The 24,238-nt window shown below is 50.8% G+C and overlaps 1 protein-coding gene across 1 annotated transcript; it reads right to left on the bottom strand.

The window, feature by feature from the left end:
- Positions 1 to 1,871: 1,871 nt before the first annotated feature.
- LOC135981840 (uncharacterized) lies at positions 1,872 to 4,335 on the bottom strand. Its single transcript, XM_065586328.1, has 2 exons — positions 3,365 to 4,335; positions 1,872 to 2,452 (listed from the first exon to the last, which is right to left on the bottom strand). Exons 1-2 carry the CDS (start codon positions 3,939 to 3,941, stop codon positions 1,977 to 1,979), a joined length of 1,053 nt encoding a protein of 350 aa, XP_065442400.1. The 5' UTR covers positions 3,942 to 4,335; the 3' UTR covers positions 1,872 to 1,976.
- Positions 4,336 to 24,238: the final 19,903 nt, after the last annotated feature.

Genomic DNA, 24,238 nt, shown 5'->3' with positions numbered 1-24,238 from the left:
TGCAGTGTGAGTCGCCGGGAACCAGAGTCCCAGGAGAGTCTTCATGGATGTGCTGCAGAAGCTTTGGGCCTGCCCCCTGAATGCGTGCCTCCTGCTTCAGTGAACTATATTGCGTTGGACCAATCTCCTTTGCCCATGCTCAATGCGGCTGACTGCCCTGCTTGAACTCTGGGGCTGCACTGACCAGGGACAGAGACTTTGGGGGGTTGTTGGACTTTGGGGACTTTGGTGATCCTTGGGTGCTGGTTTCAAGAACCAAAGGGAAAGGACACAGCCCAATTTGCTGGGGTGAGTTTTTTTTTTTGCTCATGAAGCCTGTTTGTGGTGTTTTTTCCATTTAATGCTGATGTTGTTTACCTCATGTTATTAAACATTTTCTGTTACACTCAGACTCTGTGCTTGCGAGAGGGGAAGTATTGCCTCTTAGAGGTGCCCAGGGGGTGGTATGTAATTGTCCCAGGTCACTGGGTGGGGGCTCGAGCCGGTTTTGCATTGCGTTATTGAAACGGAACCCCTAGATACAGAACCCGGCCCTTGTTGCTGCCAACTTAGATGGGCAGAAGGGTTACAGATGGAACTCACATCCCTATCCTGGCACCGGACCACCAGGCCACTCAGTACATTAACCGAAAGGGCTACTTTTCCATGGTGCTGCAAGCACTGGTGGACCACAGGGGACGTTTTACCAACATCTACGTGGGATGGCCGGGCAAGGTTCATGACGCTCGTGTTTTCAGGAACTCTGGTCTGTTTAGACGGCTGCAACAAGGTATTTACTTCCCGGACCACAAAATAACTGTTGGGGATGTGGAGATGCCTATAGTCATCCTCGGGGACCCAGCCTACCCGCTAATGCCCTGGCTCATGAAGCCCTATACTGGCGCCCTGGACACTGAAAAAGAACTCTTCAACTACCGGCTGAGCAAGTGCAGAATGGTGGTGGAGTGTGCTTTTGGCCGTCTCAAGGGGAGATGGAGAAGCTTACTGACTCGCTGTGATCTCAGCGAAACCAATATCCCCATTGTTATAGCAGCTTGCTGTGTGCTCCACAATCTCTGTGAGAGCAAGGGGGAGACCTTTATGGCGGGGTGGGAGGTTGAGGAAAATAGCCTGTCTGCTGATTACGCACAGCCAGACAGCCGGGCTATTAGAAGAGACCAGCGGGAAGCGCTGTGCATCCGGGAGGCTTTGAAAGCAAAGTTCCTGAGTGAGCAGGGTAACCTGTGACTTTAAAGTTTGTGTACAGAGAAGCTGAACCTGCCCCCGTTTCTTTACCCAGTTAATGTTGACTATCCTATCCAGTTACATACCCTCTTCACCCCCCTTCCAACACACGTGTCGAAATAAAAATAGTTCTACTTTGTTAAAGCACACCGTTTTCTTTAATACTGTTTTCGCGGGAATTTTTTAAAACTGGGACGCAGACTGTGGTGCGGAGCGGGTGTAGTGTAGTGACGCGAATGCAGCTTCTAAACTCAAGGATTGACAGGCTCCGCTGCGGTGGGATGGTTGTTTCAACGGAGCCTGTCACCCCTCCTGATCGGGACTGTGTGTATGGGTGGTCTATGTGACTTTGTGGCAGGGGGAGGACGGTTACAGATCCCCTGCTGTGTGGCTCTGTGATCCTGCATAAGGACCGCCGCTTAAGATCTGTAACTGCCCTCCCCCGCCACAAAGTCACAGAGCAACCCACCCCCCACCACATAACATGAAAACAACCTCCCAGACTAACCAGGGTAACTAGTCACTGCATCACTGCACTGTGTATGTGCCCTGCTGCTGTGCCTGCCCCCGCCTATGTACCCTGCCAAAGGTGACTGTCCTGTCCAATTACCAACCCCCTTTCCTCTCCTCCTCCAAAAGAACATGATTGAAACAGTAGTTAACAGAAACGTATTTTTTATTATCAACTACACATGGAACTGGGAGGTGAAACTTGGACGGGGGCTTGTGTCAGGCGGGAAGGAAAGAACTTTTCAAATTTTGGGGAATGAGAGCCTTCTGCTACTAGAGCTCTCTGCAGGGGTGGAGTGAGACTTAGCAGGGACTCTGCCGCCTCTCCTTCTTTGCACTTTGGGTGAGGTGGGTATGGGACTTGGTGGCGGGGGAGGGCGGTTAGAGATGGACTGCAGCGGGGCTCTGTCCTCCTGCCTCCGTTCCTGCAGAACATCCACAAGGCGCCGGAGCGTGTCTGTTTGCTCCCTCAGTAGTCCAAGCAGCGTTTGAGTCGCCTGCTGGTCTTCCTGCCGCCACCTCTCCTCCCGATCCATGTTGGCTTGGTGCATTCGGGTCAAGTTCTCCCGCCACTGGGTCTGCTGTGCTGCCTGGGCTTGGGAACAGGCCATAAGCTCAGAGAACATGTCCTCCCGTGTCCTCTTCTTCCTACGCCTAATCCGCGCTAGCCTCTGGGAGTGTGATGCCAGGCTAGGTTGTGAGACAGTCGCAGATGGGGCTGTGGAAATGGGAAAAAGGGAGTGAATTCCTCAGAAAGATAAATGTAGTTGTGAACAAAGAACATAGTCTTTCTCTGTGAACAAGACCATGCACAGCACCTATCACACGCGCACTCAGCACAAGGTCGAATTCTCGGCCTTCGCATTCAGTGCCTGGGGTCTTGCACAGCACATTTGAGAAGCGGGGCAGCACAACGGAATTTCTGTTGCAGGCAGACATGGTAAGCCGTAGACTTGTGGCAGTTTAAAACTTGTATATTACCACTGGCCTCATTTCACATGTAAAGCAATGTCAGTCCCTGCTGCCAGCAATCCGGCAAGCGGGAGCTCTGCCCCTGTCCCACCCCCTCGCAGCTGTCCCCGGGAACGATCCCAACACTAACATTCCCCTACCTAATTCAAAGCAGGTCACCATGGGCGACATCACCCTGATGAGGATCTCTGAGAGCGAGAGAGAGAGAATGCTCCGGGAAAGCCTCCAAAGACCAGGGCCATATGCCGCCCTGCTGTGCAGAGCGATGATTCCCGAGTACTTGATAGTCTCGTGGCGCGGCAACGTGTCGTACTTCGGAGGACCCAATAAGGCCGCTCTCCCCAGGAACCTCATGCAACGGCTTTCCAATTACCTCCAGGAGAGCTTCATCGAGATGTCCCAGGAGGATTACTGCTCTATCCCCGGACATATAGACCGCATTTTACTGTAGCTGCAGTAGCAGGGAATAAACAGTAGAGCGGCTTGTGCAGGACAATCACGGAAAACCGGACATTGCTAGATTTTTTTTCAAAACTTGCACTGCCCATGACTAAACCGTTAAGCGCCTAGGGCACAGTAATCATGAACAACCCATTCTTTTAATTGTTAATATTCCTGTTCTGTTAAAAATAAATGTTTAGATGTTTACAACACTTACTGGCTGATCCTTCCCCAGATTCTGTGTCCGGGGTAACGGCTGGGGACGCTTCGTAGGGGATCTCTGTAAGGGTGATGAAGAGATCCTGGCTGTCGGGGAAATCAGCGTTGTGAGCGCTGCCGACTGCCTCGCCCTCCTCATCTCCTTCCTCATCTTCCCCGTCCCCTAACATGTCTGAGGAACCGGCCGTGGACACTATCCCATCCTCAGAGTCCACGGTCACTGGTGGGGTAGTGGTGGCGGCCGCACCGAGGATGGAATGCAGTGCCTCGTAGAAACGGGATGTCTGGGGATGGGATCCGGAGCGTCCATTTGCCTCTTTGGTCTTCTGGTAGCCTTGTCTCAGCTCCTTGATTTTCACGCGGCACTGCGTTGCATCCCGGCTGTATCCTCTCTCTGACATGTCTTTAGAGATCTTCTCGTAGATCTTTGCATTCTGTCTTTTGGATCGCAGCTCGGAAAGCACGGACTCATCGCCCCACACAGCGATGAGATCCAAGACTTCCTGATCAGTCCATGCTGGGGCCCTCTTTCTATTCACAGACTGCACGGCCATCACTGCTGGAGAGCTCTGCATCGTTGCCAGTGCTGCTGTGCTCGCCACGATGTCCAGACAGGAAATGAGATTCAAACTGGCCAGACAGGAAAAGGAATTCAAATTCAAATTTTCCCGGGGCTTTTCCTGTGTGGCTGGTCAGAGCATCCGAGCTCGTACTGCTGTCCAGAGCGTCAACAGAGTGGTGCACTGTGGGATAGCTCCCGGAGCTATTAGCGTCGATTTCCATCCACACCTAGCCTAATTCGACATGGCCATGTCGAATTTAGCGCTACTCCCCTCGTCGGGGAGGAGTACAGAAGTCGAATTAAAGAGACCTCTATGTCGAACTAAATACCATCGCAGTGTGGACGGGTGCAGGGTTAATTCGATGTAACGGCGCTAACTTCGACATAAACGCCTAGTGTAGACCAGGCCTTAGCCTTTCCCCCCTAGTACGCCTGTAGCAATCCTGAATGCAGCTACTGTTCAGAGTGGGGGCAGGGCATGGAACATGCATGGCTGCTGATCACGTCCTGCACAAGCATTTGCAGAGCATGGCGGAAGATGCCTTTTTTCTCTCCTATCCTAGACATAAGAGGAGTTCCAGGACATTCCAGGAAAGACTATGACAAAGTGGCAACATGGGCAAAAGGAGAAATGATGGCACGAGGGGGCACGGTAGCCTCGGTGGCAGAGGAGGAGCTGCCCTCATTCCCAAGCTTAGGAAACCAGCCCCTTCCAGTCTAGGGCTGGGCAGGTCTTTGGGAAGTGATGGCAGCTGCTTTTGTTCAGCAATATCACAGGCTGTTGACGTGCCCCATGCTCCTATGCCCAACAGAGGCTGCTTTCCCACTGGAGAGGGAACAACAGGGGCCTATGGAGACTTGTGTTACTCTACCAAAAGCAGGCGATAAGGACATCCATGTTATAGCCGCCACCTGCCCTGGCGAGAGAGGAAAGTGTAACTAAACTGTAGCCTTTACAGCCTTGACTTTGGAGTCATACGGGGATGAACACGAGTGCTGGGAAATGCAATTATTAGAGAGATTTTTTGTTCAGAAGAAGAACTATGCAACGTTAAATGTGTCACGCAGGGGAAAAGAATTTTAAAAAAGGAACTTAAAGGTCATTTAACAACCTGTCTGATAACAGTGAAATGTTCTCACTTTGCAGTGGATGTCCTCGTTCTTTCCTGGTTTTGTTTTGTTTTTTAAATTGTCTTAAGATCTGAAATTTTCCATACTTGCTTGGAACTCGTTGCCAGGGGATGTTGTGAAGGCCAAAAGTATAACTGGGTTCAAAAAAGAACTAGATAAATTCATGGAGGATAGGTCCATCAATGGCTCAGGGATACAGCCCCGTTCTCTGGGTACCCTAAACCTCTGGCTGCTGGAAGTTGGGACGGGGATGGGTCACTAGATAATTGCCCTGTTCTGTTCATTCCCTCTGAAGCCTCTGGTACTGGCCACTGTCAGAAGACAGGATACTGGGCTAGATGGACCATTGGTCTGACCCAGCATGGCCGTTCTTATGTTCCCATTTTTCTTTTTCAAATTATCACATTGGATTTATATATAATTTCATGTTTAAAAACCCCATCATTTAAGCTGATGCAGCATTAAGGTAACGCATTTATTAGGACTATTATATATCATGATATAATAGCACTTACTTTACATGGTGCTTTATATGTTCAAAGTGCATTGCAAACTGTAACTAATAATTTAAACATATAGATATCAGCAAATGACAGCTAAGTTAGGGGTAGTTACATTAAGTTGTCTATATACATATGGGTCAGACAGCTCACTTTCCATCAGTTATATGCAATACATGTCTGGTAGGAAAGGTAAATATTATTATTTGAGGTTCTTACTAGAGTTGGTAAAAATAAGTTGTTGACTATTTTTGGCAAAAAATGTCCTTCGGATGAAATGCAAATTTTTCCAAGTAAATGTCTCTTTTCATTAAAAATATTCAGTTTTTATGTCGAAAACCCAGAAGCTGAGAACAGTTTGGTTTTCCCAAGAGAACCCCCCCACGTTCCCCCAAAAATATTGACAAAAATGAAAAAAATCCAATATTTTCCATGGAAAATAAAAATATGTTTTCCATCCAGTTCTGATTGTTACTTTTTGATTTCCTGAGGTTTGTGTATGAAAACTCCTCACCTGACCGGTGAATGAATGTAGCACTCCCCCCACCCCATTGCACCCCACCCCCCACATTTAATTTCTATAAAAAATAAGAATAGAAATGCGGCTTAGTATTGTTAACATTTAAACTGTCCATCGAGGCTTTGGACATGGAGGTGAATCGGCCGGAGAAGATACTCAGCCTTGGCCTTATTACATGGGAAGAATTTACCGTGCTAAGTAACATTGGTTCCCTGGTATGACTGTAAAATGTCCCCTATCCATACACTCTCCTCAATTGATGTTCAACTATATGCAAATATGTTCGGAGAGGACCTTACAGTTATAAAGGCCCAGACTGCGAGTGGCTCCTGAGTCATCCAGGGTTATGGGGCTGCTCAAAGTGGGGGAGCTGCTTGGGGGAGCAGTCAGCATCATCTTAATGGCTGGAGCCTCATTGGCTCCAGTGCTCCTCCTGGAGCTGTTTGGCTCTGTGTTGCTCTTTGCACAAGGATGTGGCTTAAAAAAGTCATGATCTAGGAACTTGGGAATTATCGGCTTGGAGCAGACCAGATGGTCCAGGATCCTGTCTAACACCTTGGCCAGCATCAAACCCCAGAGAGATGTGGCCCACTAGAGTGAGGTATCATCAGCAGGGCCAGACAGAGGAAGTGTGATAATGAATCATTCGTTTATTTCTAAAGTGCCTCCCCCACCCCAGCGCTGTGGCAAATGACATCAAAACAGTCCAAACTATCTGGATGCGGCACGGTGTGGCGGACCAGGTCTGGTGCTGGGAGCCGGGGCCTTGTGACTTCCATTCCCAACTCTGCCATTGATTCCCTCGGTGACCTTGAGCATGTCACTTAACCCTCTCTGTGACTTAGTTTCCCCCATCTGTCAAGTGGGAGTGATGGTGATTTGCTGCCTCACGGGGGAGCTGTGACGATGACACAGATCTCGTCTACCCCCAAATATGGCCAGCTTTAATTAAACCAGTTCAACCCACCATGTGGACACTCTTTTTGCTTTCTTTAGTTTAGACCAGTGGTACTCAGACCTCAGTAGTTCAGGAGCCAAATTAGCCACCAGCGTTACCCAAAAGAGCCACAGTCGTGTGAATTCGTTGATTCATTTACGATGGTGCCATATAGTCGGATTTAAACCGTATGCCGGGGGCTCTTCCAGCGCAAGGTCTAACATGATCCAACGGCTGGAAGTTGAAGCCAGACAAATTCAGGCTGGAAAAAAGGTGTACATTGTTAACAGCGAGAGTACAGAGCACGTTGATTTAGCAGATTGCTCCTTGCTGCTGTTAAAGGAGCTTGTCCCTGATCTTTGCACCTGAGGCTGCCTCCTTGTAGGCTCCATCTCCTGGCACAGCGGCCACCATCGTCTCGCACGGCATTCTGGGATTGGTGAGGTATCCAGACTCCCCGTGAGCTCCACTCTCTCATGGCTCTTTTACGGCAATCAGCTTAAAAGATTCCATCTATTCATCCCCGTCTCTCTGAAGTCCAGGCTGTGAGGGCAACTGAGCGCTGAGCCCCAGGCCGTGCAGTTTGGCTCTCACGCCTGCTCTTTGCCCTGCTGTGACCAGCTCAGAGCAACCAGACCTGATGAGTCAAACCCATTCAAAGGACGCACTCCCGTGTCCCTGTCTCACCCTGCTGCCTGCTGTCCCTCGGCCATTAAATAACACCTCATTTACTCGGGGCGCTTTGGAGCCATGGCTTGTAAAAAGTTCTCCTGCGGTTTCCCCCAAGGGGCTGCCTGGAGTTTGGATTTGTGCAATTCTTCTTCTTTCATTAAAGGAGGAAACGACACCGTCCAAGTGACCAGCCTCTGTTGGCGAGGCAATCAAAGGCGAAATCATGCACAGAGGCAGGCGGCCGTTGCCCGATATATTATTCATTACCAAAGGCAAACTTCATTTCCTGCTGAGGCCCGCACTGCAAATGAAATGCGACATCTTTCCCCAGTCTCCGGGACACGACGGGGAGATCGGCGGCCTGCTGCCGGGAGCAAAGGGAAATGGATATGTCAGGGCTTTCGGACAGTTTTTAAAGCTATGAATAGTGGCACCAAGCGAAGCACAGAACTGTCTGGGTCCGGTTAAGGGGCCTGGATTGTGCTTGTTTGCCTTACAGGGGATTCATTACAGCAGGAGGGGAATAGCTTAGCAGCATCTCTGTACATTAACACAAGGGACTGGGATAGCAGCTAGGAGATGTTATTTATATTACTGGGGTGCCTAGAGGCCCTAACCAAGACCAGAGCTCCATTGTGCTAGGTGCTGTACATACTCATAGACAAAAAGATTGTCATTGTCATGGCTGCCATCTTGGCTGATGTCGTGGGGCTTGGACCGGGAAGGGGACCTACAGAGCTAAAAGCATGAACTGCTACAGCTGTAGTTAGTGCTGTGAGAGATTCCTGTCCTCTGGGCTTTGGGGACCTGTAAGGAGGGTGACCAGATGAGAGGAAGAAAATATCGGGACACATGGTGGGGGAAGGGGGGGTTTGCCGGTGGAGCAAAGAAAAGAAAAAAGAAAAAAAACACCAGAGTGCGAAATATCGGGACAAGTTTCGTCCCGACCAAACATCAGTCAGGACATGGGACAAACGCCTAAATATCGGGACAGTCCCGATTTTATCATGACGTCTGGTCACCCTACCTGTAATACACACTCATCACTGGGTTACACTGTTATCCCCATTTTACAAAGGGACAAGTGAGGCTCAGACAAAGCAAGTGACAAGACCATCCTCCCGTTCCACACAGCCACCCTCTCTAGTCTAATACGGTTCAAGACAGTTTCCTCATGTGATAACTGCCCTCTCGGCTGATGCTGGGGATACAATGAGCGATTCCAGCACTCAATGCGAGGGGTTACCACGAGGCCCACACCCTCTGCAGTTCAAGCACAGAAGGGGATCCGTAGAGCACACTTACCCAGGGAGTTACACAGACTAACTATTCTCAGCGGTGGAAATCGTTCGTGTCAATTGCAATTCTTTGCTTTCTAGAGCCATTTTCACATCGGGTTTTCAGCTGAACGCTGCGGTGAGATGGGTAAAGAGGGGGCTGTTCACGGTCCACTTCCCCCACCACTGCAACACAGCCATATCGCTCATGTCATTTGAGAGATTCTCTGTGTACGGACCACATCTTTCTCTGTCGGATGTACAGCACCATGCATCCCATCAATGCGCGCCCAGAAGAGGACAGGGAGGAGTATGTTGTCACAGTGCAAGCCCCATTTTGCACCAACTCAGCATAATCGGAGTTTGCTTCGGTGTAGCTACATCGGTGCAAATTTCCCTGATGTCGATGGACCCAGTGACTCGCTGATTTCTCCAGTCTCTCTGACTGCTCATTTCTACATGACCGTGACTGTGTGGGGAAGTGGGCGAGGTACCAGTGCCTGCTCTCAAATGGACTGGAGACCTGGCTGTCAGTTTTGTTTCTTTTGCCTCGCCCTTAAACTTGCCCTTCAGCTGCCGTAATGGTCTCAACCAGCTCTCATTTGAAGGCAAAGGAAAGACGCCCGTTAGCTTTCAAGGGAACTGGAGCAGGGCCGAACTGCACTGCTGTGAACTCTGCCAGGGGAGTGTCCACTCTTGGAGGGGACTGGGTAAGGGTGTCTCTCTCGGTGGCGGTGCGGTTCCATCCGGACGAAGTCTGCCTGCTGATGTGAAGAGCAGCGTTGTGAGGCGGTGGGCCACCGCCCGGTTTAGTGACAGATCTTGCGCGATTAAGCCCTTTGGGTGTTGATGCTTTAAAGCAAATAGTTGTTCTGCAAACATAATGCTTCAGTAGTGTTGTGCAAGTGGAGAATACACTGGGTAAAGACTGCAGAGCCCTGGTTCTGTTTCTGGCTCACATCCCCTCCTACCGCTGTCTGTCTGGTCTGTTTAGATTGTAAGCTCTCTGAGCCAGGACTATCTCTTGCTCTGTGTCTGTACAGCACCTAGCGCAATGCGGGCCTGATCTCAGTTGGGGCCTCTAGAGCAGCGGTCTCCAAATTTTGAGGGTTGTGCCCTCCCCTTACCCCGTCCACGCCCACTACCCCCCTAACCCTTCCGCCCCTGGAGCCAGGATTGGGAGAGGGGCTGCAGCTCTGGGGAGAGGAGGGGGAGGGGCACGGATAGGGGTAAAGGGGCCAAGGCTGGGGGTGGGGCTGGGGCCACAGCCAGTGGCTAAGGCTGGGGGGGGGGCAGGGGAGTCGCAGCCAGCCTCGCCCCCAGCCTTGGTCCAGGGCCGGGAACAGAGCCGCGGTGAAGGCTGGGGGCTGGCGCGGGGCCGGGAGGGGAGCGACGTCAAACCTGGGAACAGGGCCAAGTGTGGGGCCAGGAGCCGGGGACGCAGCTGGGGGCAGGACCAGAGCAGAACTGGGGGCAGGGAGGGGCTGGTTGGTTCTCCCTCCCTGTCCCCTGTGGGAGCTGACCCAGACCCCGCCAGCCCCCCCTGGATGTTCATCCATGGGGGGTGCACCCCACAGTTGGGATACCTCTGCTCTAGAGGCTATTACAATACAAACAATAATTAAAATATACTGTCGTTTGCTAGGGCCTCGGCCAAAGCTTCTGAAGCCAATGGAGGACTTTCCTTTGACCTGAGAAGAAAGTTGGATCTTCCCAGTGACTTCAATGGGTTTTGGATCAGTCCCTTTGTGAGCTAATGGTACAGAATCAGAGCGCTTGTAGCACATTAAAACTAACAGCAGAGGGAATGCATTAGTCCCACAGCTCTGGTACATTACCAGGGATCTGGACAGGATATTAATTCTAAATAATGAACCTCTAGCCCTCCAGAGACTCCCTTGGCTTTCTTCGCCTGCCATCCCTCCGCTCTGAGTCACACCCGGGCCTGATTCTCTGCTCCCCGACATCCCTGGAAGCCAGGGATCACGTCACTGAATTAGTGCAGTCATGTAGGCGTAACACTAACGTCAGTGAGAGGACACGCGGGCCTGGTGACATCCAGAGGATGATATTAAACAATAGAGTTCTTTGGGAATTTTTCCATTTAACACTTTTCATCGGAAAATGCCGATTCATCAAAACTGTTTTTTTTATTATTATTTTTTTGTGTGTGGAAAGGGGTCAGATTCAACTCATTTGTCAACTCAAAAATTGAAGAAAAACTTCTCTAAATGTTTTGTTACGATACCTTTTGAAATAACAAATTCTGATTTTCTGGTTTGAAATGACTTTTTGTTTACAAATTTAAGCTAACAATAATAGGTACAATATATAATAACTAAATATGGCCAAAATCGAAATGAGACAATTGACCCAAACTGATTCCTTTTTTTTTTTCTTCTTCAGATGTTTGGTTTGCAGAAACTTTTGAGATTTTGATTTTTTTTTCACTGTGGAAAAGGGCTTTTTTGATATCTGAAAATCTTCATGAGACAGGAAAACCAATTCCCTCCCAGCGCTCATTAAAAGTCACCGACTTAAAGCTTGACTCATCCAACGTTCCTTGACAAGATACACAGCCCACATCTAACACTGAGAAGGTTTTGACTACCAATAACTTCAGCAGTATTCATTAAAAATGTTAATGCTTTGTGGCTTTATTTAAATCATATGGTTCAATGCAGATCCGCATTTTTATTTGGCCTTTTCAGTTACAAGCATAGAATTAATCCAGCTTTTGCATATTAACAAGTTCATTTTTTTTTTTACTTTACCTGTTTGGGGAAAATGGATTTTTAGTTCTGTTGGTCTAGATTATTTACTTGTCTGCACAAGGCTGGAGGAAGGGGGTCCAGTAGGTAGCACTCTGGGCTAGGACACAGGACATGTCCATTCATTTCCTGGTTTAGGGGAGTCATGTCATTTGTCTTTCTCTTCCTACTTTTTGTCTGTCTTGTCTATTTAGATTGTTCACTGCTTGGGACAGGAGGCCTGATCTCAGGCGAGGCTTCTATAAATAACTAATTGGATTGCGACTCCTGTGTGCGGAGGAGTAAGGACGAGCCAGGGCTGCATAAGGGAGTGGGGTTTGAGGCAGGCATTGCTGCTTCGCGGCCCGGATCGGGGCTCAAAATGAGGCTGGGCGGTGGAGCCGGTGGGGGTGCATTCCTCAGTCCCGTGTGTCGGCCTGACTCACAGTCTAGCCCAGAAGAATAGCTCTTCCCCCTAGAGCTAACCACATTTCGCCCTCTGGCTCTCTTTGAATAGTGCCTGCCCTGACAGTGCAGTGGAACAGGGAGCCTCTTGGAAGCCTAGATATGGGCAGATGGATTTTTTTAAGGCCAGAAGGGACCATTGTGGTTATCTAGTGTGTCCTCCTGCATGGTACAGGCCAGAGCTTCCCACCCAGCGATTCCAATACTGGTGGCTAAGCTAGGGCAAAGCATGGAGGACTCTTGGTTTTCCAAGCCCTGAATAGCTGCACCTGAGGCCTCATCTTGCAAACTTGTGCGGAGACGTATCCAGACCCTGGCATGGCGAGTCTCGCCGATCACCTGCCTCAGCTCTCAGCAGGACATTGTGCCTTTGCTGGGACAGGTCCCAGAGAGGGTCGGGCTCCATCGCTCCCACTTTTCTCAGTCCCTTCTTCCCACAATGAACCACCTCTCCGAATTTTGCTTTCCCCGAAGAGTCCCTTTGATGTGGGTCACTACTGGATCTTTATTTCTATTTTCCCCCTATGAGCTGGCCTCTAAGGATACATCTATGCTGCATTAAAAGACGCGGCATGTGGCACCACAAGTGGGGTGGTATGGTGTCTACAGCCTGTTTTCACTGTGCTTTATAACGGTTTATATACATGATTCTACCCCAATGAACTGGCTGGTGTGTGTACACCACTGCCCTCTACTGGATATAATTAGAACTGCTGACCTGTGTGTGTCATAAGCCTTGTACTGCTAACAACGCATGGAGATTTTCCTTCACCCCAACTTGGAAGGGGCCTGTGTTTTTGGAGGAGCTAAGTTCTATCCCAGTTGCCATGTCGTGCAGCAAAGTGACAGCTGTGAAGTTCCTGTTGCAGAATGCCCGGGCCTTGTGCTTTCAAAGAGAACCCTAAAATGGCTGGGTGATCACCACAGAGTCATTAGGGACTCATGGGCAAGCTGGTGGTGCACTGAGGGATGCATCTATGACACCAGGGTCTTCAGCACTACGGTGCCACCGGCAAGTCGGTACGTGAATCTTCTCTCCTTTAAGGATAGCACCATCAATATTGCATTTCGGGAGACCAAGCCTGTGAAATTAATAAAGTAATATGGCTGGCTTGGCTGACAAACCAGCCACTCTTATCACTGTGAGCTGCCACTGATGCAGCCGAGGGGAAAATTAGGGGCAGCTCCCAAGCGTGACACTGGGCATGGCACAATCTCTCTGCGTTAGTGCTGAGGAATAAGGATGGGCTGAGCGAGACGGGACTTGCAATCCAGCAATGCTCAGACAGGTGCCGGAACCACGGAGGGCAACTGGAGTTTTCCCTCAGCCAGGGCTGCTGGGAACAAGTTCAGCCCCCCTCTATGCAGGTTAAAGCAGGTCTTAGAACAGGGGTCTCAAACTCCCGGCTCATGGGCCATCTGCGGCCTGCGAGCCTCCCCAATGTGGCCTGCGGGGCTCCAGCAGTTTTGGGGCCGGGTCTCTCACTTGGCCCCACCTGCCGCCCCTGGGCGCTCCCCCCTCAGGTACCTCCACAGCGTCTGCCTGCTCGCTCCAGTGGCTGCCGGACCCTCCCTGCGGCCCAGGGGTGGGGCGGGGCTGTGCCTTCGCACGCTGCCCTCACCCCGATCGCCCCTGCGGCCAATGGGATGCTGCGGGGGCAATGCCTGGGGGCAGAAGCACGCAGCGGCCCCCCAGCCCACCCCGCCTTGGAACCCCAGGTAAGCGCTGCACCCCCGACCCCCTCCTCACATATCTCCTCCCGCACCCAAACTCCCTCCCAGACCCTGCACCCCCTTCCCACACACCCCCTTCCACCTCCAAACTCCCTCCCAGAGCCTGCGCCCTGTTCCCACACACCCCCAGCCTCCAAACTCCCTCTCAGAGCCTGCACCCCTTCCCACACTCCCCTTTCCACCTCCAAATTCCCTCTCAGAGCCTGCACCCCTTCCCACACACCCCTTTCCACCTCCAAACTCCCTCCCAGAGCCTGCACCCTGTTCCCACACACCCTCAGCCCCCAAACTCCCTCTCAGAGCCTGCACCCCATTCCCACACACCCCTTTCCACCTCCAAACTCCCTCCCAGAGCCTGCACCCCCTTCCCACACACCCCTTTCCACCTCCAAACTCCCTTCCAGAGCCTGCACCCCCTTCCCACAGACCCCTTTCCACCTCCAAACTCCCTCCCACAGCCTGCGCCCTGTTCCCACACTCCCCCAGCCCCCAAACTCCATCCCAGAGCCTGCACCCCAATCCCCTACCCCAGACCTCCTCCCCCACCCAAACTCCGTCCCAGAGCCTTAGGCAGGTGGAGTTGGGGGGGGGGAGCGGGTTCTAGGCAGCATGAGTGACATTGGCCTGCTGGGAGGATTTGAGGACTGGCACTGGCCCTAAGGTAAATTGAGTTTGAGACCCCTGTCTTAGAGCTTGCCCACTTGACCCTGGCTGCACAGGGCCTTAAGGGCACAACCAGGCTCTAGCCCCTGCTCTAAGCACTCCTCCCAGCTATCTACGCTCTGCAGTACATTTGCTCAGTGGGGAGCCCTGGAAAGGTAACCCTCTTGTGACTTGTCAGAGGTGGTGTTAGTCAATATTTGCTGAGCGCCGTCTGTGTGCTTGGGGCTGTAAAAAAGGAAGCATGGTCCCTGCCCCAAGGAGTTTACAATCTAGCTCAGTTATATGCATGCGTACACACACCACTGCTAGCACTTATATTAGGAGACCTCGAAATGCTTTACAAAGGACCTCCGTATCATTTATCCCCCTTTTACACATGGGGAAACCGAGGCACGGAATGATTACAATGACTTTCGCAAGCAGACTAGTAACAAGAGCTGGGAATAGAACCAGGTTGCCTGAGTCCCAGACCAGTGTGCTCTCCGCTAGCTTGTCTTTGGGGCCTTTTGGGTTAGATGCTGGGTACTGTGCGCATTTCAAAATCTGGCCCTATTTGAGGATGCTGTCGGAGCCCTTCCACAATTCCTGGCTTAAGGAAGGTATCAGCATTTAGCTGGTAGAGTCATGGCTGAACAGGCTGTTGTTCTTTATACGTGATACGTTATTGGTAATTTGAATCCGAATGGGGAAACACCCAGAGCTGCATACAGAACACTAGAGCATCATGTAGCAATGTCCCCAGTAACGCACCGGTGTTGATGAGTTAAAAGAATAAGATTCCCAGGCATAGCAATCCCTCCCCCCAACTCAGTGTCTCGGGTAGTGGATTCGGGCTTCTGAATTAACCCATGATTCCTTTGCTGTCCTCATTCTAAGGACCACCCGGCAGAACTTTCTGTTTGGACACAGCTCGTTGCCCAAAGTAGGGGGATAAGGATTTATGCAAACCCAGAGAGGGGTTGGCGGCTTGTCATCTGGCTCTGTGAAATGGCTAATCAGTTTTGCTTCAGGAAACAACCTAAGGGGAGACCCGCAATCTTTTTTTGTTTCCCATCCCCATCTTTGAGGTTTGCAAACAATTTAGCCAAGAGAGTTGCTGCATCTTTGACCGATGGACATGGGCTCAGGCACTGTGTTGGCTAGCCTCAGAAATCTGGCTAGTTTTGCTCGGAGAATGGAAGAAAAGAGGCTAGCCTGGTTTTCTGTGGCACTGGAAAGGCAGTGCAGTTTTGTGGTGAATGCCTTGGACTGGAATCAAAGAGATCAAGGTTCACACCATAGCTCTGCCTAATATTAGTCCAGTGGCATCACCTCGATTTGCCCATCAATAAAATGGGGATAATGCTACCGGTACTTCAAATGGCGTGTGTTGAGACTTGACTCCTTCATGCTTGGGAAGTGCTGAGATATCCGGCCAGCAGACGCTGTTGGAGGGCAGTGTGCTACTAATAATCACTAAATTGATAACAAAAAGGAAACTAAGCTCGAGCTCCATACAGATCTTTTGTGAAGCACTCCGTGCGTCATCATTCCTTCTTCCCCTCCCGCCCCCTCAATACAGCTGCAGCCGAAGATTTAGGGAAGCGTGCAATCTCCCTTGTTTTATGTTTCGTCTGGAGAAAGGCACAGCTGTACGCCGCCACTTTGTCAAGAAAATGTCACTTCACACTTAATTGCCCGATAAAGAATGACAAGATGGAAACAATATAGATAACACGCTAAACATTTTTTTTTTAAATATAATTTAAATTTGCTGATGGTTGGGTTTAAAGTCAAGACAGGCTGAATGTGATTCTCAGGGATAATTTCCCCAGGAAATGTACTCAGTGAAAGGGATTTTCCCCTCCTTCTCTTAACCTCTCCTCTTCATGGTAGTGGCCTAACACCTCTTCTCGGTAAAACATCTGCTTCATGTTTGGCCTGGTAAGAAGAAACGTACATCCCAAGTAATTTAGTCTTTAATTGGTTGATTAATAGATTTTGAAAGTGTATTTGATGTAACTTTATTTTCAGTCTTCTTTACCACTACATTATGTTTACAGGGACCATATGCGTATATTTTTAAGTGCCCATAGGTGGAGGTGATAACTATGTGATAAATTGCAGTCATGTGATAAATACATTCCTCCTGTGCATTTGACCATGTCATCTCCCAGGTGGGACACTCACTTCCTTGTGCATCTTGCAAATGTAGGGGGCACACACCAAATCCAAAGTGCTCTTTGATCTTGCTGTAGGACTCAAACCCAGTTGCCTCTCCTGGCCACTACAAAGGTGCTAGAGGATTTTCTCTAAACGTTGGTCCTTCTTTGCTGTAGAGCACTGCAAGGAGACATCAACCTACTTGATCTCACAATCAGTGACCCTCACGGCCTGCGGGAACTGATGGTCATGTGACGTCTTCGGTTTTCCAGCTGTCCGCATCTGTTTATCACAATACCTTGTCGCTGTCCTCCCATCCTGATGCTGTCTTAGCTCATTAGAGATGGATTCCTTCGCATGTCAACCTTGACATTCATCTGCCATTGTGTGGCCCATTCCCCTCGCTTGGTGAGCTTGCTCAGAAGTTCCTTACACTCTTAACGCGCATAAATGATTTTGTGGTATCTGCACATTTTGCCACCTCGTTGCTCACCATCATTTCCGATTGTGAAGGGGCCTTGTGCCCCCACCCTGAACCAGCAAGCTCTGGGCCCCACTAAGTGATGAAGGGGCAGTTAAAAAGGGGAGAGCTCAACTCAGCTGCTGGCTGGCCAGGGAGGAGAACAGATAGCCTCCTCTTTGCTACCTGTGGAAAGGACCAGCCCTGAACCTCTGCGGGGACTGCTGGATGCCACAGTCCCTGAGGAGGAGGGTGGGCCTGGCGCAGGACCAAAGAGCCTGTTTTTCTTCATGGGTCTTTTCCTTTGCCCTACAGTCATTTCATAATAAAGCAGTCTGCCACCCAGGAGAAGCCTGAGGGGCCTTACAAGATTGTTGCAGGGAACCCGTGTGTGTGTGTGTGTGTGTGTGTGTGTGTGTGTGTGTGTGTAACAGCTGCAATAAACTCTGATTTTTGCACCCTACTCAAGTCTGCCCTGTGGCTTGGCTTGGCTTCCGAAGAGTGAGGTAACCTGGATCACTAATGGAGATGTTAACTGCTACAGGTAGGGGACCCTGGGCACCCTGCTGCTATCCTTTGGCCATAAAGCAAACTGACCATTTATTCCAACTCTTCATCTTCTGTCTCTTTGCCCGTTTCTAATCCTTAATAGAGTTTCTACTCTCATCCTGGGACTACTTCATGTCCTTACTAGTAGGGCTGCTAGAGAAACCAGTAACAAATGTAAGTTTTAATGATGATTTTTACTGGTTTTAGAAAATTTTTGCAATTTCAATAGATTATTTTTTTATTTTTGCCCAGCTCCTTCTTGTGAGGGACTTGGTCAACCCTGCCAGTGGTTGAGCAGCTGACGGGCTGAGATCACTGGTGATCGTGCTGACCTGCACTTTGTCAGTGTTTTCTGGGGCTTCCCCATCACTCTATCCACATCCACTGCTGCGTCTTGTCTTATGTTTAGATTGCGGGTCTGTGGGGCAGTGACTGTCTTTCTGTTCCGGGTTTGTGCAGCAGCTAACGCAACAGGGTCCTGATCCATGCTACTTAGGGCTCCTAGGTGCTACCACAATACAAATAATAACTTTGCCCAAGGCTTTCTGAACGTCCAAATTAATGATTTCCTCTGATTCTCCTTTATCCACTAGTCTGCTGTCAAGTTCAAATAGGTCTAATGGATTATTGTGTCGTTTGCAATTAGGGTTGCCAACTTTCTGTTGGCACAAAACTGAAGACCCTAGCCCCGCCCCTTCCCCAAGGCCCTGCCCCCCGTTCGCTACGTGCCTCCTCCTAGGTGGCTCACTCTCCCCCACCCTCACTCACTTTCACTAGGCTGGGGCAAGGGGTTGGGGTGCAGGAGAGGGTGAGGGATCTAAATGGGGGTCTGGGCTCCAGGGTGGGGCCAGAAATGAGGGGTTCAGTGTGCGAGATGGGGTTGCGGGCTGGGGCAGGATGTTGGGATGTGGGAGAGGATGAGGGCTCTGGCTGGGGGGTGCGGGCTCTGGGGTGGGGCTGGGGATGAGAGGTTTGGGGTGCAGGAGGGGGCTCCAGGCTGCAGGGGTGGGCTGAGGGATTTGGAGTGCGGGAGGGGACTGCGGGTTGAGGCTGGGAGATGGGGTGCAGGTGGGGGTTCAGGGCATGGGAGGGGGCTCGGGGCAGGGGGTTGAAGTGCAGGGGGGTGAGGGATCTGGGGTGCAGGAGGGGGCTCCGGGTTTGGGGGGGCTCAGGGCTGGAGGTTTGGTGGTTTGGGTGCAGGAGGGGGTATGGGCTCTGGGATGGGGATGTGGGAGGGGATTAGGGCTCTGGCTGGGGGTGCGGGCTCTGGGGTGGGGCTGGGGATGAGAGGTTTGGGGGGCAGGAGGGGGCTCCAGGCTGGGGGGGGTGGGCTGAGGGATTTGGAGTGCAGGAGGGGGCTGTGAGTTGAGGCAGGGGAATGGGGTGCAGATGGGAGTGAGGGCTCTGGGGTAGGGCTGGGGATGAGGGGTGAAATATTGGAACGGCCTTCCGAGGGAAACGGTGGGGGCGAGGGACTTGTCTGGCTTTAAGATTAAGTTAGATAAGTTTATGGAGGGAATGGTTTAATGGTAAAACATAGTTGTCAAGGAAAACCAAGCAATGGTAGGTAAATAGCATAATGGCTAAAAGGGGTCAGGATGGAGACTCTTGCCTATATGCTCGGGGTCTTACTGATCGCCATATTTGGGGTCGGGAAGGAATTTTCCTCCAGGGCAGATTGGCTGAGCCTCTGGAGGTTTTTCGCCTTCCTCCGCAGCATGGGGCAGGGATCTCTAGCAGGAGGGTCTCTGCCGATTGAGGTCACTAATAACATGATTGGGGACTTCAGCAGCAGAGTCCAGGGAAGGGGCGGGGACGGTTTTATGGCCTGCAGCGTGCAGGGGGTCAGACCAGATGATCATAATGGTCCCTTCTGACCTTAAAGTCTATGAATCTATGAATCTATGAGGGGTTCAGGGTGTGGGAGGGGGATCTGGGCTGGGGCGGGGGGTGAGGTGTGTGGGGGAGTGAGGGCTCTAGGATGGGGCTGGGGATGAGGGTTTGGGGTTCAGGAGAGGGCTCTGGTTTGGGAGGGCTCAGGGCTGGGGCAGAGGTTGGGGCTCGGGGTTGGGGCATGGGCTTACCTTGGACGGCTCCTAGTCCGCAGCGCAGCGGCAGTGCTAAGGCAGGCTGCCTGCCTGTCCTGGAGCACCGTGCTGCACCCCAGAAGCAGCCAGCAGGTTCGGCTCCTAGGTTGGGGGAGTACAGGAGGCTCCCCGGTGTCCACTGCTCTTGTCTGCAGACCCCGCCCACCCAGCTCCCATTGGCTGGTTCCTGGCCAATGGGAGTGTGGAGGGGGTGCTCAGGGTGACTAGCCTGCCTTGGCCCTGCAGCACCGCCAACCAGATTTTCACGGCCCGGTCGACGGTGCTGACCGGAATCACCAATGTCCCTTTTCAACAGCTGTTCCCATTGCAAATCGGACACCTGGTCACCCTCTTTGTAGTGCGTGCATTCCACTGTGTGGTGTGGGAGCCCATGTCTTCTTCACTCAGCTCTCATTAGATGGGACACAGGCTCAAGGAGCGTACGGGACGTGACTTCAGCTTGTGTTGGGAGCCCTCTGCTGTCCCCGTCTACTAGAAGTGCCCATTCCTGATAGGGAAATGGAGATGAGGATGGGCGTTTGCATCTATCCTTCCATGAGAAGCTTCCAGACGAAACCTCCATTCTCTCTTTGAGTATCCAGAGGTTTATAGAATCATAGAATTGTAGGACTGGAAGGGACCTTGAGAGGTCTTCTACTTCAATCCACTGCACTCAAGGCAGGACTAAGTATTCTAGACCATCCTTGACTGCTGTTTGTCTAACCTGCTCTTTAAAATCTCCAATGATGGAGATTACACAACCTCCTTAGACAATTTATTCCAGTGCTTAACTACCCTGACAGTTAGGAAGTTTTTCCTAATGTTCAACCTAAACTGTCCTTGCTGCAATTTAAGCCCATTGCTTCTTGTCATATCCTCAGATGTTAGCAAGAACAATTTATCTCCCTCGTCCTTGTAACTTGAAAACTGTGCTTGAAAACTGTTATCATGTCCTTCCTCAGTCTTATCTTCTCCACACTAAACCAAGCCAATTTTTTTCAATCTTCTCTCATGGGTCATGTTTTCCAGACCTTTAATCAGTTTTGTTGCTCTTCTCTGACTTTCTCCAATTTGTTCACATCCTTCCTGAAATGTGGCGCCCAGACTGGACACAATACTCCAGTTGAGGCCTAATTAGCGCGGAGTAGAGCGGCAAAATTACTTCTTGTGTCTTGCTTACAACACTCCTGGGAATATATTGTCATTGTCAGTGCCCTCTTATGTGCCTTTTTATTGGCTTTGAATTTGCCACCTTCCCATTCCAATGAATGTCCCCTTTTTCTTGTAACTTGGTCATTGCTAATGATTATTATTACCAACCCCTGTTTGCGGTAACACTGAATATTTATATGTAAAGCTCAGTGAGATTTCTCTCAGTCGGTTGGACAGGCACAGGAGAAAGAAGCAGGACACATCATATTACACCTGGAAGATGTTTTAAGGACTACAGCTTTTGTCATGGAGACCCATCTTCTCCAGCATCCCTCTGTCCATCTCCACCCTGAACACATAACGAGCTCCTGAGAGCGCTCAAAGTCCAAGGTTGCAAGTTGGAAGCAGCAGTGGAAGGAACCTCGATCAGTCAGTGTGACAGGCCTGTGCGTGGCACACCAGGGAAGCTCTGTCAGACTCCAGAGTTAATTGTAATGATGTTTCTAACATTCTCACGAAGGTCAGGAACGGGGCTCACTCTGTCTCTCCCGTCTACTGTTTGGACAAAACGACAGACAATATTTGCAATTCCCGGGGCATTCACAGTTACCTCCCGGGCCCGGCACCTCAGCAGCTCATTGATATCAAGGCCGGTGTGTTTTCAGCCCAGCGTCTACAATATGCAAAGAACCATTTCCAGCTCAGGGAAGCTTAGAACAGGGCTCCTAGTGGCTTGTAGCTGGCACAGATATCAGTCCTGCAAGGTGTGGCGCTTCCTACATTCCCATTACAATCAGCAGGAGCATAAGTTGCTCAGGACCGCACGTGATTGGCTCCCAAGTCTGTTCCAGCATATATCCAGCAGTTGGCAAATACACTACAGCTCTGCCCATTCAGATTCCCCTCCCCCCCACCTTCCCCACTGAATTGCCTCTGTCTGTCAAGGAATTTATATGGCTTCCATCACCTCAGCATCTGGGCTCCTCCAAGCCTCTCCCTTAATGCCTTCTCTGCCAGTATCAGCCACAACCATGCTCCAGTCTATAACACTGACACATCCCTGGCAGGACAATGCCAACCTGGGACAAGTTCTCTCTTTCCAGAGTTCACTTTGCTCTTCAGCAGTGTCATAGCCTTCACTCCAGCCCCGAAAAACGGTTTCTGCAAACTGAGCAGAGCTCGCCCTCGTTTGCTGTGTCTCGTTAAAAGGCTGACAGGCAGGTGTGTTAATGATCCCTTTATTCTCCCTTACAGGGGACGTTCCTTTTCCTCATTAATGAGACACCTGTCAGGGAAGTGCTGAGCCGTTCGCTAGGCCGTGACAGCTGTAAGACGCGCAATCCCCTTTTGTGACAGCAGGGGAGCGCTGTAGCACCATATGCTTTAGCTGGGAAGGCAATGAGCCACGTGGCGGGGAGTCCTGCTCACCACTCCTAGCCTCTTGGATTTCTATCATTCGCTCCAGGAACACCTGTGCTGCAGTTTTTCCCGTCAGCACTGACTGACGGGGTCAGGCAGCTCTCAGCGAGGTGAGCGGGCACGTAGATTGTCAAAGCTGTTGCAATTTCAGCCTGAGGTCAAGCAGAAGGAGGCAGACCGGATCGCTGGTGTCGGCAGCAGTGCGAGGTTTGTCATTAGCGGTGTTGGGACGTTCCTGGGCAGATTTAGGCTGGGCATTGGGGGAAAGCACTTTCATAGAATCATAGAATCATAGAATATCAGGGTTGGAAGGGACCTCAGGAGGTCATCTAGTCCAACCCCCTGCTCAAAGCAGGACCACTTTCTAGCGGTGAGAGCTGTAGACTTGCGGAATTGTCTCCCCAAGGGAAGTAATGGAAGCCCCATTGCTTGGGACCCGTAAAACTAGATATGCCAGCGTACTAGAGGATTAAAAACGGGTGGTAGGATGGTCTTGTGGTTCAGGTACTGGGATAGGTCTTGGGAGAGCTGGGTCCGGTTCCTGGATCTCCTATGACCTTGGTGTGTAGCCTTGAGCAAACTGGTTAATTTCTGTTTCCCATATGTCTATATGTGGTCTAACCTCTAAAGGAGAATGTGGAGGGTTATATGCTCCCCAAATCCACGTGTGGGTCACTGTTACACCCCTTGATCCCACATCTGTATGGGGATTTGGACTACTGTGGACCCCTCAAGTGGCATACAAGCTTTCTTGGCTAGGATCTCACAGCGTAGCTCTCTGTCCTTTATTACTTGTAATCCTAGTTCCTAGGACCGTCACATGCCCCATTGTGCCAGCTGCTGTACAAACACAAAACGTTCCTGCCTGCACAAGCTTCCAGTGTTTTGTGAATCACCCCACCCCAAAGCTCACTAAACGCACTTATATTTTCTAAATTTTAAATATACTTTATTTTAGGTAAACACAGTTGGATGATTAAATATTTTTAAGCTACTAGTTAACACATGAGGGGCTGAGCCGGACTCCACGGAGGAGAGTCTATTCCCTTTGATGGGCTTTGGATCCGAGTCTGAGTGCACAACCAACCTCTCCCTCTCTCATACGGGGGATAGGAGAGAATAATCTAAATACCCGTTTATCAGCCTGGATTCTGGATACACGTAGCTTGAGATGTGGGAGATAAACTGAAAAGGCTGCAGTTCCTGGGCCATCCCTGAAGGTGGCGCAGGCACCATGAGGTATAAACTTCGTGTGGTATAAGGCGCCGTGTGGTAATGTTAACAGGAGGCTATTGCTGAGGGCAGAAATCCAATCAGATTAGTTGAGACGGCCGCAGGGAGGCTCCCCGGGAAATACAGGCGTGCGGATGTTACTGGGATTAAGCTGGTGTCTGGAAACGCCCCGCTAAACCGGCAATGGAAACAAAAAGTTCTGCCACTCCATTAGCAGCTGGCGCTCCCCTGTGCCATGCGGAGCTTTTTGGAGCAGCTGCCCAGGGGGCTGAGACTGCGGGCTAGGGCCCAACAGCCCTGGCGTCTCCTTTCCCTGCAGGACGGCCTGAGATTCCAGCCCCATGCCCTGACGTGATCAATCAACCCTCAACTCCCAGCGACGGCAGTGCCGCTCAGTGCCCCAGAGGATCACGTTCAGGGTTCCAAGTATCAGGGGTAGCCGTGTTAGTCTGTATCCACAAAAACAACAAGGAGTCCGGTGGCACCTTAAAGACTTACAGATTTATTTGGGCATAAGCTTTCGTGGGTAAAAACCCACTTCTTCAAATGCAGGGTTACAAGTTCAGGGTTTGCTCCATGAAAAACACACACCCAGCGCATTTACGTGAGGGTCGCAGGC

The sequence above is a fragment of the Chrysemys picta genome, chromosome 2 (genome assembly GCF_011386835.1).
Source record: "Chrysemys picta bellii isolate R12L10 chromosome 2, ASM1138683v2, whole genome shotgun sequence".
NCBI lineage: Eukaryota > Metazoa > Chordata > Testudines > Emydidae > Chrysemys > Chrysemys picta.
The sequence above is the reverse complement of the archived record's forward strand: the minus strand, read 5'-3'. Positions and strand labels throughout refer to the sequence as shown.